At 42.5% G+C, this 15,620-nt stretch overlaps 1 protein-coding gene across 4 annotated transcripts in view; it reads left to right on the top strand.

Moving 5' to 3' along the window:
- Positions 1-897: 897 nt before the first annotated feature.
- Positions 898-15,620, top strand: part of IL13RA1 (interleukin 13 receptor subunit alpha 1) — a 48,352-nt gene continuing 33,629 nt past the window's right edge. The window contains exons 1-3 of one of the 4 annotated variants that reach the window (XM_020963414.2): positions 898-1,334; positions 9,883-10,019; positions 15,373-15,508. In XM_020963414.2, coding sequence (XP_020819073.1) covers positions 1,271-1,334; positions 9,883-10,019; positions 15,373-15,508 — 337 coding nt within the window. In that variant the 5' untranslated portion in view covers positions 898-1,270. Of the gene's footprint in view, positions 1,335-9,882; positions 10,037-15,372; positions 15,509-15,620 lie in introns of those variants that run through there. The other 3 variants (XM_020963413.2, XM_020963416.2, XM_078147854.1) reach the window with 3 other exon arrangements.

Below are 15,620 nucleotides of genomic sequence, written 5' to 3' on the forward strand. Positions count from 1 at the left end.
AATAACAATTTTCTGACTTCGGGCCGGCTATCCACTGTGCCACCCAGCTGGCCCCTCAACTGAAGCTATCTGTCTTTATAAAAATTCGAATGCTGATGCTGATAAATAATTGCCAACATGTAAATACTTTGCATTTAGCTATAAGAAACTACTTGATCTTCTCACAAAGAGGCTTTGTTGGGGCAGCCAGGTGGCACAGTGGATAGAGCTCCAGCCTTGGAGTCAGGAGGACCTGAGTTCAAATCCGACCTCAAACACATAACACTTACTAGCTGTGTGACCCTGGGTGAGTCACTTAACCCCGAAGGCCTCACCAAAAACAAAACAAACAAATAAATTGAAGAGGCTATGTTTTCATAGAATCACAGAATTTACAGCTTCTTAGATGTCACTGAATCCAACTCTCTACTTTTACAGATGAGGAAATTGAGGCCCAGAGGGAGAAAGAGACTGCTCAAGGCCACTCACGTAGTAAGTGGCAGAGGTAGGATGTAAAGCTGCAAATCCGGGGCTCTCTTCCTCAGTGTCTCCAAATGCAACGAAGATCCTCATCCTGGCCACAGTCGACCCTTTCGTGACCTCAGCCTGATAGTGGGGCCTTGGCTCTCCTTCTCCAGGCCCAGGCCCTTTCCTGGGGCCCCTGGCTTGTTGGCAGCCCGGTTCTGGGGCGGTGGGGAAGGAGCCACGGGCCGTTGGGTCGGCTTGGCGGGCCTCAGGCTCCAGGCCCCGGCCTCCACTCCCAACTCACGAGTTGTCGCCTCTCCAGCCCCACCATCCCGGTGCGGGCCTCATCCACGTGCCATGCCCCCAGAAGCCACTGCGCGCGCCCTCGAGCGAGCCCCGGAGGCCTGACGGGCGGAGAGGCTTTAGGCGTCCGGCCCGAGAGCCCGAGCTCCGCCCCAGCCCGGCCAGAGGGGAACCGGAGAGTCTGGGATTGCGTTGGTTCCGAAAGGCGGCCCGGCGGGCCCGGGCTGCGCCGAGGAGGGGGTGGGGGCGGGGCGAGAAGGCTGGCCAGGTGTCTGGCGGGGCGGAGCGAGGGCTCCGCCCTCCCAGGTTACCTGGGGCGAGAGGGCGGGCCCGGCGCGGCTCTTCCCGTCTGACCCCGCCCCTTCTCCCGGGCTGCGCCCGAGAGCTGGAGTCGGGAAGTGGCTCTGGAAGCCCGGAGGCGGACGCCTCCTCCTCCTCCACCCAATACCCCCGCCCCCCGCCTCCGCCGCCGCCGCCCTTGAACTTAGGCCACGGCTGGCCAGTCTTGTGAACGAGGGGCTGCATGGAGGGGCTGGCGATCCTCTGCCTGCTGTTGGCCGCGGCGGCGCTCACCGAGATCTCGGCCGGTGAGTGTGGCACCCGGGGGGGGGGGGGAGCGACTGGGATGGACCTGATCGGATCGGACCCGGGGTCAGAGTCAAGCCTAGGGTCACCATCGGCAGCTGGGCTTCCGCGCAGCCACACTTGCCTGAACTTGTGGCCGGAGAAGCCCGTCCTGTCCCTTTATCCTTCCCGGGATCTGAAGCCGACTGAAAGCCGGGAAGTTCCTCCACGGCCGGGGGAGATTAACAGTCTCGAGGGAGCGGCGCTGGGGGGCGTTAGGGCCGGCAGGGGATTGGGCGGAGGCGGGGGTTGGGGAAGAGAGTAACGACCACTGGGCAGCCCTACCTGAGCTGCTGAGCCGGAGTAGAGCCTGAGCCTGCCTTTAGGCTGCCGCCTGGCCCCCTACACCGCGCCTGAGTCGCCGAGGGCAGCCCCGCAGGCAAGAGCCTAGTTTGGTCCCTGGACTGACGGACAGAGGCTGAAAGGGAATGAAAACCTCTCACAATTTCCTTTTAGTATTGCCTTGTCTGCTAGGCTTTGCGCTGTTGATAGTTTAAGGATCGAGGTGGGGGAAAACCACTCCTGTTATCCCCAGGTTTCCAAAAAATTGAAATTCTCTTTTATATACTGACTCCCAGCTTTTAAAGTCGGTTGATTAACTAATACATATACATTAAGCGCTTAGCAGTCTCACTGGGGAGAAAAGATTCAGAAAATCACATGATTTTGAGTCTTAGACGAACTTGAGGGAACATCCAGGCTGAACTCCCACATTTTAGGAGGAAGGAAGCCAGAAGCCTAGAGAAGGGAAGACGCTTGCCGCAGTGCCTACTAACAGCTAAGATTCAGACTCAGGTGCTCCAAAAGCAGCCCCACTGTTCTCTCCATTGGCATAGAGGATGGTGAAGTCACTTGTCAGTCAGGAAGCTACAGGCCAGGTTTCTTGACCGAGTGACGTTGTTTCCCTATACAGAGCTGCGTCCTAAACACGAGGACCACCTCAAAACTGAGTACGGTCTCCATCTTACAAAGCTGTTGGGTTCCAAAATTTCGTTTCTGATTGGTAGTTTGGAACTCAGTGAATGATGGTTAGGTTTCCAAGCTGGGAGGTGGAGGGAATTGGGTAAGGCTGAGGCTAGAAGGTAGGGAAGATCTGGCAGCAAAATCAGGCAAAGTGGTTCATAGGTTGCGTTGTTTTGGGTTCCTTTGGTGTTTCATTTTTTAGTTGTGTCCTACTCTTTCCTCATGACCCCATTTGGGGTTTTCTTGGCAAAGATTCTGGAGTGGTTTGCCATTGCCTTCCCCAGCTCATTTTATAGATGAGGAAACTGGGGCAAACAGGGTGAAGTGACTTGGCCAGGGCCTCTCAGCTAGTGAGTGTCTGAGGCTGGATTTGAACTCTGGAAGTGCACCACCTAGCTACCTTGGTGGTTTTGGGGGTTTTTTTTTTTGGATTTTTTTATTTTTAACAATGGGCCAATAATGTAGTTTCCAGTAAAAAGCAATTGATGAAGCTTGAAGTAACCACAGAAAGCTTCACGGAGGAAGAGGAACTTGAGCCAGGCCTTGAAAGATGGATGGACTCTAAATGATGGAAGGAAGGGAGTGTTTTTCAGGTGAAGGAAACATGGAGAGTAAAAAGACCTGGAGGGAGAAATGAGCCCAGTGTATGGACTTTGAGGAGGCTGATCTGGCCAGAGCAGAGCATAGGGAAAAATAATGGGATGTTAACCAGGTAGGAAGAGCAAGTTAGACTTGATATAGGCAGCAAGGAACCATGGAGGGCTTTTGGTAGGCGAATGACATGATGAAAGTAACATTTAAGGAAGATTTTTTTTTTTATGTGGAGTGGATTAGATGAGAAAAAGACTGGCATCTAGAAATAGGTGATTAATTCACATGTGCAGAATGTCCTGGGATGCTAGGTTACAAACCTGCTAGCAGGGGCCACGTCTGATACATTTTTTCCATCTTGGTGCTTTGTACAAAGTAGGGACTCAATATCTTGTCAGATGCACCAATGGAGAGGAAGGTATAAACACAAGAGAGGTTTGAAAGAAAAACAGACAGGACTTGGTTATTGACTGAAGGATAGAGAGAAATGAGTCAAAGGTTATAATAATTCTTCACATTGATGTAGAGCTTTTTATGAAAGACTTTTCTCAAAAAAGCCCTGAGAGGTAGGCAGTATGCATAATAGCATTCTCATTTTACAGATGAGAAAATTGAGGCTCAGAGAGGTTGGTCATAAAACTAGCAAGTATCAGCCCATTCTAACTCCAAGCCCAGCAAAATCAACACTACATCCTGTCTCTGTAAGGTGATGAGATAATGCCAAGGTTTTATCTCTTCCCAAAAAACCACCGTGTTCTATCGGTATTAATGTGTTCACATAGGAGAGATTAAAACCTGAGGTTTTGTAGGAAAGCTTTGTAAACTCATCATCAGCTCAAGAATAGTGAGTTTGGTCATTTGTAATCAACTAAACAAGGGATTATTTTTCCTTCTCTAAACTTGAAATCCAAAGTTTTAGTTTTTCTTGCTGCTTTGATTTTTGGGGGGTTTTTGTTTGTTTTTGCTAGGCATTGGGGTTAAGTGACTTACCCAGTGTCACACAGCTAGTGTCAAGTGTTTGGTCTGAGGCTGGATTGGAACTCATGTCCTCCTGACTCCAGGGCCAGTGCTCTATCCACTGCACCACCTACCCGCCCCTTTCTTGCTGCTTTGAGAGGCAGCATGGCGTTATTGAAAAACATTGGCCCTTGTCATCAGGAAAATCCAAGTTTGAATCCTGCCTTCAACACTTGCTAGCTGGGTGACCCTGGACAAGTCACTTCAACTCTCTGAGCTTCCAGTTCCTCATCTCAGCCTCTAATGTCGCTTTTAGCTCTGACTCTATGATCTTCTGAGGTCAGTCAAGACATCCAGACCACAAATCGTTGCTGCTGAAGAAAGTTTTCTGGGCAGAATTGTAATTCTTTAGCCTTTGGAGAACTTGAAAAATTTCACTGCCATTGAAAACTGAAGGAAATTTCAAGAATATACATTTTTCTACCAGAAAATAAGTGATGTTCAGATTTAGACCTTTAGCTTGAGACAGCGGAGATAAGACCTAGCCTTTTTACACTTAGGCTGGGGTTATAAATCTGGATGCTTGTGGGAGGGGAGAGTACATAAGACCAGATTAAAAGGGTTTTTTTTAAAGATACTCAGCAAGGTAAGGTGGAAAGAGCTGGTGTCAGAAGGCTTGAGTTCAAACTCTTCAGATGCTTCCTACCTGGATGACCTCCCTGGCCCTCAGTTTTTTCATCTGAGATCCCTGTGATTTTAGTCTAAAAGGACTTGGCTCCTGATCCCATCACTCTCCTTGGATGGCACTGATCTTCTTTTTTTCCCCCCTTCTATCCAATTTGCCTCACATAATATTTTAATTTACATCTCTCTAATACAGTGAATTACACAGTTGCATTAATACAGCATTAGTTTGTATCATGTTTCTCTATGTATACTGTAAGCTCAGTTACACCAGAGACTGTATCTTAACTACATTTTATATCTCTCCCACCCCCATTCTAGCACAATTCTCTGTACAGTTTTGTGTGTGTAAATTATATCGGATAGAGCATTGGACTTAGAATCAGGAAGACCTGAGTTCAAATTCTGCCTCAGAGCCTTAGGAGTTTTGTGACCCTGGGAAGTCACTTCAACTCTCTGAGCCTGTCTCTTTCTCTGTGAAATGAGGTTGCGTTCAGTAGCCTCTAAGGGCCCTTCCTGTGAGCCTATGAATTGCTTATTCTCATTTGATCCTCCATCCTCTCCTGAGACACTTCTCCAACATCTCCTTTTCTTTGACTCCTTTGCTAGCTTCTCATTTTCCCCCTAAGTTTTCATCTGTATAATTCTTCTCTCTATAGGTCTTTTCTCCTTTTATATTTTATTATTTTGTCTGTTCCAGTGGCTTCAATGATTACCTTCAATGCAGATAACATCCACACCTGTGTTTCTGCCTGACCTCTCCTCAGAGCTCCTTTACTCAATGTCTACCTGTTGGACATAGCAACACGGATAGCCCCATTGGCATCTCATACTCCACATGGCCAAAATTCTTCACCTCTAAAAAATCTTCCCTTGACTAGCAACTCATTATGATGGTACCATCATACTCCCAGTCACCCAGACTCAAGCACTTGGAATCATCTTTGATTCTCTCCTCTCTTTCACATCAAGACTCTTGTAATAGCCTCCTAACTGGCCTTCCTGTGTTCAGGGGCTCCCTTTCATACAAGTAATCTTTGTAATGCCCCACCCTGATCCCGTCACTCCACTCTTCAAAACTTGTCCAGGGCTACCTATTACAAAATAAAGTATAACCTTCTGATCTTAGCATTCAAGGCCCTATGCAACCTGACTCCAACCTTCCTTTCAAGCCTTTCTCTTAAATCCTTTCATACATTCCACATTCCAGTCCAACTGGACTACTCACTGCCCCCCTGCCCTTTTGTACTATTTCACATCCCTGTCTGTTCCCTGTCCTTAAAATGGACCCACCCCAATGGCTCAACCTTTACCCGTGGAAATCCTGCTAAAAGCTAGAATTTCTTCTTTGTATCTGCAGAACAGAGAGTACAGTTGTTAAGTGGCAAACACTCGATGTTAAAATTGATGTGAATACATGATGTAAAAAGTTAGCAGAAGTGGGGCGGAGCCAAGATGGCGGAGTGAAAGCAGTGACTTGCTTGAGCTGTCCCCCAAACCCTTCCAAACACTCATAAAAAATGGCTCTAAACAAATTCTGAAGCAGCAGAACCCACAAAAAGACAGAGTGAAACAAATTTCCAGCCCAAGACAACCTGGATGATTGATCAGAAAGGTGTATCGTGCTGGGCTGGGAGCGCAGCACAGCGCGGCGTGGGCGCGCAAGCCACAGCAAACCTGGAGCAGGCCTCAAAGGACTGAATCGCGGGCAGCTGCGGAGGTTTCCAGACTCCTCAATCCACCAATGCCAAAGACAACTTAGAAGGTCAGTGGGAAAAGTCTGTTTCTGTCAGTGGTCAGAGAGGAAGGCGGGGTTTCAACTCCAATCCCCAAGAGCTTGGCCCTGGGGGGGGGCAGCTGCTTCCTGAGCTTCCGGCCCACAGACTGAGGGGGAATCCAGTGGCTGATCAGAGAGGGACTGCAGGGATCTCTTTGGCAGTGCTGAGGCAGGAATCTCTTGCTTTGCCCGTGTTTGGATCTGGGTCACAGTTCTGGGCGGCAGTGCTGGGGTGAGGAGGAGTGCTGGCGTGGTGGAGCTTGTAGTAGCTGTGGACAGGAACCCCTCCTCACAGTTACTGGATAGAAAGGAATACTTGTGGTCACAGGCCGGGAAAGGGGTAAACACCTCGCCCCTTATCATACCACCTTGGAAGAACTGAAAATTTACAGGTCCCTACAAGTATCTCTGAAAACAGCTACACAAACCCCTGAAGCTTGGGACAGTACACTCTCCACATTGGAAGCAGACTCTTACCTTAACAAAGAGTTTAAAACTCAAGTAATTGGCTGGGATCATGAGCAAGCAGCGCAAAAAGAGTCAGACTATATTATCTTACTTTGGTGAAAAAGAAGATCAAAATATACAACCAGAAGAAGACAACAAAGTCAAAGCTCCTACATCCAAAGCCTCCAAGAAAAATATGAATCAGTCCCAGGCCTTGGAAGAGCTCAAAAGGGATTTTGAGAAGCAAGTAAGGGAAGTAGAGGAAAAACTGGGAAGAGAAATGAGAGTGATGCAAGAAAATCATGAAAAACAAGTCAACAGCTTGCTAAAGGAGACCCAAAAAAACGCTGAAGAAAATAACACCTTAAAAAACAGCCTAACCCAAATGGCAAAAGAGGTCCAAAAAGCCAATGAGGAGAAAAATGCCCTAAAAAGAAAAATTGGCCAAATGGAAAAGGAAGTCCAAAAGATTACTGAAGAAAATACTTCCTTAAAAATTAGAATAGAGCAATTGGAAGACAGTGACTTTATGAGAAATCAAGAAAATGTAAAACAAATCCAAAAGAATGAAAAATTAGAAAACAATGTGAAATATCTCATTGGAAAAACAACTGACCTGGAAAATAGATCCAGGAGAGAGAATTTAAAAATTATTGGACTATCTGAAAGCCATGATCAAAAAAAGAGCCTAGACATCATCTTTCAAGAAATTATCAAGGAAAACTGCCCTGATATTAGAACCAGAGGGCAAAATAGAAATTGAAAGAATCCACAGATCTCCTCCTGAAAGAGATCCCCAAAGGAAAACTCCTAGGAATATTGTAGCCAAATTCCAGAGTTCCCAGGTCAAGGAGAAAATATTACAAGCTGCCAGAAGGAAACAATTCAAGTACTGTGGAAACACAATCAGGATAACACAAGATTTAGCAGCTTCTACATTAAAGGACCGCAGGGCATGGAATATAATATTCCAGAGGGCAAAGGAGATAGGATTACAACCAAGAATCACCTACCCAGCAAAACTGAGTATAATCCTTCAGGGGAAAAAATGGTCATTCAGTGAAATAGAGGACTTTCAAGCATTCCTGATGAAAAGACCAGAGCTAAACAGAATTTGACTTTCAAATACAGGACTCCAGTGGAACATGAAGAGGTAAACAGGAAAGAGAAATCATAAGAGACTTATTAAGATTGAACTGTTTACATTCCTGCATGGAAAGATGATATTTGTAACTCATGAGAACTTTGTCAGTATTAGGGTAGTTGAAGGAAAAAAATTGTATGTATGTATGTATATATAGATAGATAGATAGAGGGCACAGGGTGAGTTGAAGATTAAGGGGTCATATCTGGAGAATAAAATTAAGGGATGAGAGAGGATGATACTCAGAGAAGAAAGGGAGAGGTAGAATGGGGTAAATTATCTCACAAAAAAAAAAACAGAAAAGTCTCTCACAGTGGAGGGGAAACAGGGGAAGGTGAGAGGGAATGAGGGAATCTTATTCTCATAGGATTTGGCTTAAGGAGAGAATAACATACACATTCAATTGGGTATGGAAATCTGTCTTACCCTACAGGAAAATAGGGGGAGAAGGGGACAAGAGAGCAGGGGGGTGATAGGAGGGCAGATTGGGAAAGAGGGTAATCAGAAGCAAATACTTCTGAGGAGGGACAGGGTCAAAAGAAAGAATAGAATAAATGGGAGGGCAGGATAGGATTAAGGGAAATAGAGTTAGTTTTTCACAACATGTCTACTAAGAAAGTGTTTTGCATAACTGCACACGTACAACCTATATTGAGTTGCTTGCCTTTTCAATGAGGGTGGGTGGGGAGGGAGGGAGGGAGAAAATTTGGAACTCAAAGTTTTAAAAACACATGTTTAAAAAAAATGTTTTCACATGCAACTGGGAAATAAGAAATACAGGAAATGGGGTACAGAAGTCTATCCTGCTCTACAGGAAAATAGAAGGGAAGAGGATAAGAGAAGGGAGGGGGGAGAGATAGAAGAGAAGGCAGACTAGGGGAAGGGATATTCAGAATGCATGCCATCTTGGGGTGCGGGGAGGGGAGAGAAATTTGGAACTCAAAAACTTGTGGAAGTGAATATTGAAAACTAAAAATAAATAAATTTATATTTAAAAAAAGTTAGCAGAAGAAATGAAAAAAAAAAGTAGAAATGTTTGTCAGAATGGCCACAAGTTTGAAAAAGAAACTCATGAGATTGGGTGATACCTCCCTCAAAGATGGAACCAGTCATATGGTTAGAGAGTATAGAAGTAAGCCAACCCTGGCTGAAGCAGCTGATTTCTTTTCCTGGAACACTGGAAGGGGCACAAAGTACTTTCTCCATCTCTGTCTCCATCTCCATCTCCGTCTCCTCAGGTGATCCAGAGCTGCAGGTGCCTTCAGGAACCACAGAGTGCTTTTAAATTCTCTCACAACTGGGGAAAAGGGGGAGTGGAGGGAGAGATGGGGAGGGGGCGCAGTGTGAGAAAGCCAGAACCCAAGTAAGTGCTGCTCCAAAAGCTATTAGGTCATTAGGAAAGACTTACTAAAAAAAAAAAATTGGAAAGGCTTCTCACTTTCACTAAAACAGCCTTAAGACTGTAGGGAAGGAAGAAGGAAACAAGTGTTTAAGTGCCTACTTTGTGCCAAGCATTGTGCTAAGTGCTATACAAATATTATTATCTCATTCGGTCCTCACCACAACCCTGAAGGTAGGTGCTATTATTATTATTCCCATTTTACCATAGAGGAAACTCAGACCTACAGAGGTTAAGTGACTTGCCCAGAGTCACACAGCTAGGAAGTGGCTGAGGCCAGGTTTGAATTCTTCCTGACTCTAGACTTGGCACTGTGTACACTGTGGTGCCCCCTAGCTGCCTATAATACCCTGACTCTGAATGTGGCTGTTGAAAATTGAGATATGAGTGGACTCCAGACAGAGGAAGAAGCTAAGGCCCCGAGCTAAACTATGGTCTACATTTTCAATACATACATACAAATAAAAAGATTCAATGAGGCATCGATAATACCAAGAGATAGCTGTTTAAAAAACAAAACAAGACTTTTCTTATGCTTGGTTTGAACAGAAGCCCATCCCCCACCTGTGACCAATTTCAGCATTTCCGTGAAGAACCTCTGTACTATCTATTGGCAGTGGAGTCCTCCTGAAGGTGTCAATGCAACATGTAAGCTGTGGTATGATAGTCATTTGGGGGAGGACGAGGTATGTTTCATTCAAGGGTAAGTTTTCTTGCTATTTATTGCATTGGTAATGCAAAATTGGTGTCAAGAATTCTGCAAAAGGTTGGGTAAATTACCATTTCTTATTGGTTTGGGATTTCTCTTTGTGATCTTCAAGTTACATTTCAAACAAAAATATTGAGAAAATGGAATATCCTCAAAATCTGGCCATCTACAGAAGATCCAGGTGAGAAATCACATGTGTTTTTGTTTCGCAAGGTTACAATATTTATGGGATGGATGTGGAATCAGCTGTTCCCATTGGATAGGTTCTTGCCACATAACCAGTTAGAGTGAATTCAGGCAAAAGTCAGTAATTGCTTCTAATAAGAAGTTATCTTAACTTGCACAGTCAATAGGGCAACTTTTAACCTTTCTTTTAGAATTTAAGTAAAATTTTCATTACACTTCAATATTTCAAGGATGAGTATAACAGTATATGTACTACTTCCACTTATGCCAATAACAGCACTTCAGTAAACAGTCTTTCCGAGGGTCTGTGCCAAAAAAATTCGTCACTGTGCAGCCAGCGTGGTAAGGAACCTCATTTTCACTGGGTCAGTCTGAATAATTTCTGGTCTGTTGTGTTAACTTATCTGATCCAACCAGTTTCTCTTCCCCATGCTGCCAGTCTTACCCCAAGCTCCCTAGACCCCCCACAACAAGAGATTGTGTTTATATTTCCTATTGTTGCCCTTAATGTCTTCAGAATAGGACTTTAGGTTTCTGAAATTAAGAGATTACTGAGAAAGTAAACTGTATGTAATAAAAGATTCATGGTTTCCCATATAACTTTTTCCTGTCATACTTTCTGTATAGAAATGTTCTTTTTTTAGGGGGTTAGGGTGTTCATTAAATTTAGACTAAAACATAAAAACAAACAAAATAAATGACTAAAAATTGAAGCAATAATTTTAGCAAAGTAACAAGATATAAAATAAATCTGCATAAAGCATCAGCATTTCTATATATCACCAACAAATCCCTATGAAAAGAGATAGTAAGAGATACCTACCTCATGTAAAATAACTGCAGACAACATAAAATACCTGCAAGTATACCTGCCAAGACAAACCCAGGAGCTACATGAATATCATTATCAAACACTTTTTATGCAAATAAAGTCAGATTTCAATAATTGGAAAAATATTAATTGTTCATGGGTGGGTAGAATCAATATAAAAAAATGACAATTCTACCTAAACTAATCTACGTATTCAATACCATACCAATTAAGTTACCAAAAAAATTATTTTACTGAGCTAGAAAAAAAAAATAACAAAATTCATTTGGAAGAACAAAAGATCAAGAATATCAAAGGAATTAATGGGGAAAAAATATAAAGGAAGAAGGTTTAGCAATACCAGATCTTAAAACTGTATTATAAGGTGGTAATTATCACACTGTCTGGTACTGGTTAAGAAATAGAAAGGTCAATCAGTGTAGACATGCAATACATAGTAGTAAATGATTGCAGTAACATCGTGTTTCACAAATGTAAAGATTTAAGCTTTTGAGATAAGAATTCACTATTTGGTAAAAATTGTTAGGAAAACTAGAAAGCAGCTTGGCAGAAATTAGGTACAGACCAACATTTTATACCATTTACCAAGATAAGGTCAAAATGGATACATGACCTAGATATAAAAGGAGATATAAGAAAATTAGAAGAACTTGGAACATGTTACCTATCAGACTTACGGATAGGAGAAAATTTATAAATAAACAAGAGATAGAGACGATTGTGAGATGTAAAATGGATAATTTTGATTGCATTAAATTAAAAAAGATTTTGTACAACTAAAACCAAAATAGCCAAGATTAGAAGGAAAGTGGCAAATTGGGGGTGGGGAGATTTCCTAGACAGTTTCTCTGATAAAGGTTTCATATCTCAAATATATGGAGAACTTTGTCAAATTTATAAGACTGTGAGTCATTCCCCAATTGATAAATAGTCAAAGGATATGAACAGACAAGAAATCGAAACTACCTAGTCATATGAAAAAATGTTCTGAATCACTATTGATTAGAAAAATGTAAATTAAAACAGCTTTGAGATATCTGACACCTATCAGATTGGCTAAAATGATGGAAGGGAAAATGACAAGTGTTGGAGGGGATGTGGAAAAATTGGGACACTAATACACTGTTAGTGGAACTGTGAACTGATCCAACCATTTTGGAAGCAATATGGAATTATGCCAAAAAGGTATAAAACTGTCTATACCCTTTGACCCAGCAATACCACTGCTAGGTCTATTTCCTAAGGGTGATTAAGGAAAAAGGAAAAGAACCCATATGTTCCAAAATATTTATAGCAGTTCTCTTTGTGGTGGCAAAGAACTGGAAACTGAGGGGATGCCCACCAACTGGGGAATAGCTAAACAAGTTGTGGCATATGATTGTGATGGAATACTACCATGCTGTAAGAAATGATGAGCAGGTTGATTTTAGAAAAACAGAAAGACATACATGAAATAACGCAGAGTGAAATGAGTAGAACCAAGAGAACATTGTATACCATAATATCAGTATTGTTCAAAGAATAACTGTGAACAACTAAGTTATTCTGAGTATTATAAATATTCAAATTAACTACAAAGGACCTATGAAGGAAGATGCTATCTACCTCCAGAGAAAGAACTGATAAATAGAAGTATGCACAATATGGTTTTACATATACACATATACATATATGTATATGTGTGTGCATGTGTATCTGTATCAAATGGTGGCCTTCTCTAGTGGGGAGGAAGGGAGGGACAGTTTGGAATTTAAAGTATAACCAGAAAAAATTTTTTTTAAAAAAGGACATTACTAGGGGCAGCTAGGTAGCACAGTGGATAGAGCACTGGCCCTGAAGTCAGGAGGACCTGAGTTCAAATCCGGCCTCAGACCAAACACTTGACACTTACTAGCTGTGTGACCCTGGGCAAGTCACTTAACCCCAACTGCCTTAAAAAAAAAAAAAGGACGTTACTAAGGAGTAATATTAATTAGTGCCCTTCTGTGGCTTGCAAAGCAGATGGATCAGCATTTTACATAGTTGTGAGAAGGGTCTCCCAGAGGCTCTGCCTATCCTAGGCTGCCCTCATAAACAAGGTATTAGTTGATAAGGGTTTGAGGTGGACCAGGAATACCATATTTGCATTTTCCCGAGGAACAAAAAATATCATTCAAAACAGTGACACTCCAGTAATGATATGACATCCTCCTTGAGGGAGGATTGATATTTTGGGGCCGAGGTGGGGGGGAGGACATCATCTAAAGATTAGCCTGAATTTGCTTGCATAGTGGTGACTGTCTCTGCCTTTAAGAAGTTCAGTGAAGGAAGCTTATGTACTCTTGGATGTTACCTCTGTACTAAGAGCCTAATCATTCAATTTCAATTATGAATGAGAAGTCATCTTTCCAAAGAAAAAAATGGACTGTGTGGTCCCTCTTGGAAGTCGTGTACCATTGATGCCTCAGCTCTGTTGGAGAGAAAGGCAGATGTTGGAGCCCAGAGACTGAGCCATGTGGACAGTATCATTGATAAAGTCATTACCTTGTTATAGACAGTGTGCTGAGTTAATAGATGGAAAGTATCTATTTGCAACCAAAACTTCAAAACACTTGAATTTAAGACCTAAGGTTGAAAATAATTAGAAATAATCTATCCTTGACATTTTCTAATGTCTTTACTCACTGTGTTATATGTATTTATTGAAATATTATGTATTTATGATGTATCTTTCATATCTCCTTGAAGTATATTAAAGCAACAATTTAACTAGATAAGATATTCAGGATTCAAGAGTTAGAATTTAAATATCTTAAGGTGATTGAGTATGTAATCTTGGAAGGTCATTTTTAGGCTTGGGATTCTAGGACCATAAAAATGAAAAACTGATTTTTAACCATTTCTTAAGCATTACAATAAATTGTGTTTTTTTCCACTGTAGAATGAAAAGTGATTGGATATTATTACCATAATACAAGAAGGCTGTGCTAGCCTAGTTTTGGGTATGTCATCACCAGGAGAGAGACCAGATTATCCCACTTAGTGAATCCATCAAAAACCTGTTACCATAGCCATAGTAGTTTCATGGAAGCATTGATTAGGAGGGAGCGCCTCTTCTGAGAAAAGAAATATAGTATGAGCCAACCAAATGAGCCCTGGTCCTGCAGGGTCATTTCAGGGGTCACTCTGGTTTCAAGTTTCTATTGAGTCCTTCATTGGGCCCGAAGCAGCCAATAAGAGGAAAAGGTAGAGTTGGCTGAGAATAATCTTCCCTCTTTTGAGCTTTAATGAGATAGCTTCTTCAAAGTTGAAAGTTCTGCTTATCTCAGAGCTCTTGTGAGAAGAAGAGGGAAAACTGATCTGTGGAGGATATAGATAATAACCATTGGTATGGGCTTCATATGGTTCCATTTGGTTTGGGTTCCCCATCAATTCTGAGCTTGACCCCTATGTTATAGTCTAAGCATAGATGTTTGTTCTTGAAGGGATAGTATTGAAAATACAATTATTAGTGGAAGTATGTTTTGCATGTCTGCACATGTATAATCTATATCTAATTGTTTGCCATCTCAGGGAGGGAGAAAATTTGGAACTCAAGTTTTTTTAAAAAACAAAAGTTAAAAATTGTTTTTACATGTAATCTGAAAAAAACAAAATATAAAAATTTTTCAAGAAAAAAAAAGGAAATACAATTACTTCAGCTGGAGTGTATTATCTTATGTGAGATGCTGGAATGCTAAGCATTCCCTTGAGATTTTGAGCAGAGATGGTCTATGTACCAACCATCAGGTGGAAAACTTATCTGCACAGATATCTCCATAACTCAAAGCCAGATCTCTTGCAAAGCAGGATATGGTTTATTTGGAGATACAATTAGGAACGGACACGTTTTTCTTTATTTGAAGTACATTTTCACATATCACCTTGTGAAAGTTTAATTTGCTTATGTCCCATTGTTTCTCAAGGTATGTGGGATTGTACTGGGCAATTTTGATGCACCTTGTATTTCTTTTCCAATTAAATTTAAGAGGAAGACAACATAATGTTGTGGATAGAGAGATGACCTTAGGGTAAGATCCTTCCTCAGGGCCACACTGTCTGTGTGACCCTGGGCAAGTGGCATCACCTCTCAGTGCCTGGGAAGTCCTCCAAGACTCCAAGTTGAAAAGCAGTTTCTCATCTGTTTTGGTGGAGGCAATGACATCACGGGTCGGGGCCCCACAAGTGAAATGCAGCTCGATTCTCAGGTCCGACACTGTTTTCTCACTTAATTGTATTCTCTTCGCAGGGTATAATCATGGTCTTTTGTTGTTGTTGTTGTTTTTAACTTTAGGTAATCAGTTTAAAGACCTTTCGGGTTGAAGAAGTGGCCCTAAATGAAAGAATTTGCCTCCAAGTGAGATCACAGTGCAGTGTATCCAGCACAAATCCTAGTGATGCTGTAGAAATGTGCACTGTGCCCCCGGAAGGTAAAATTATCTATAAAATGGGGCTAATCCAGTGCTTCCTTTCCAGCTTGGAATCCTGGCAATGGCCAAGGGCCTGAGGGAGAAGAGGCAGAGAGCCAAGGCCCAAGATTTA

The sequence above is a fragment of the Phascolarctos cinereus genome, unplaced genomic scaffold, assembly GCF_003287225.1.
Source record: "Phascolarctos cinereus isolate Bilbo 61053 unplaced genomic scaffold, phaCin_HiC Scaffold_8;HRSCAF=390, whole genome shotgun sequence".
NCBI classification, from domain to species: Eukaryota; Metazoa; Chordata; class Mammalia; order Diprotodontia; family Phascolarctidae; genus Phascolarctos; species Phascolarctos cinereus.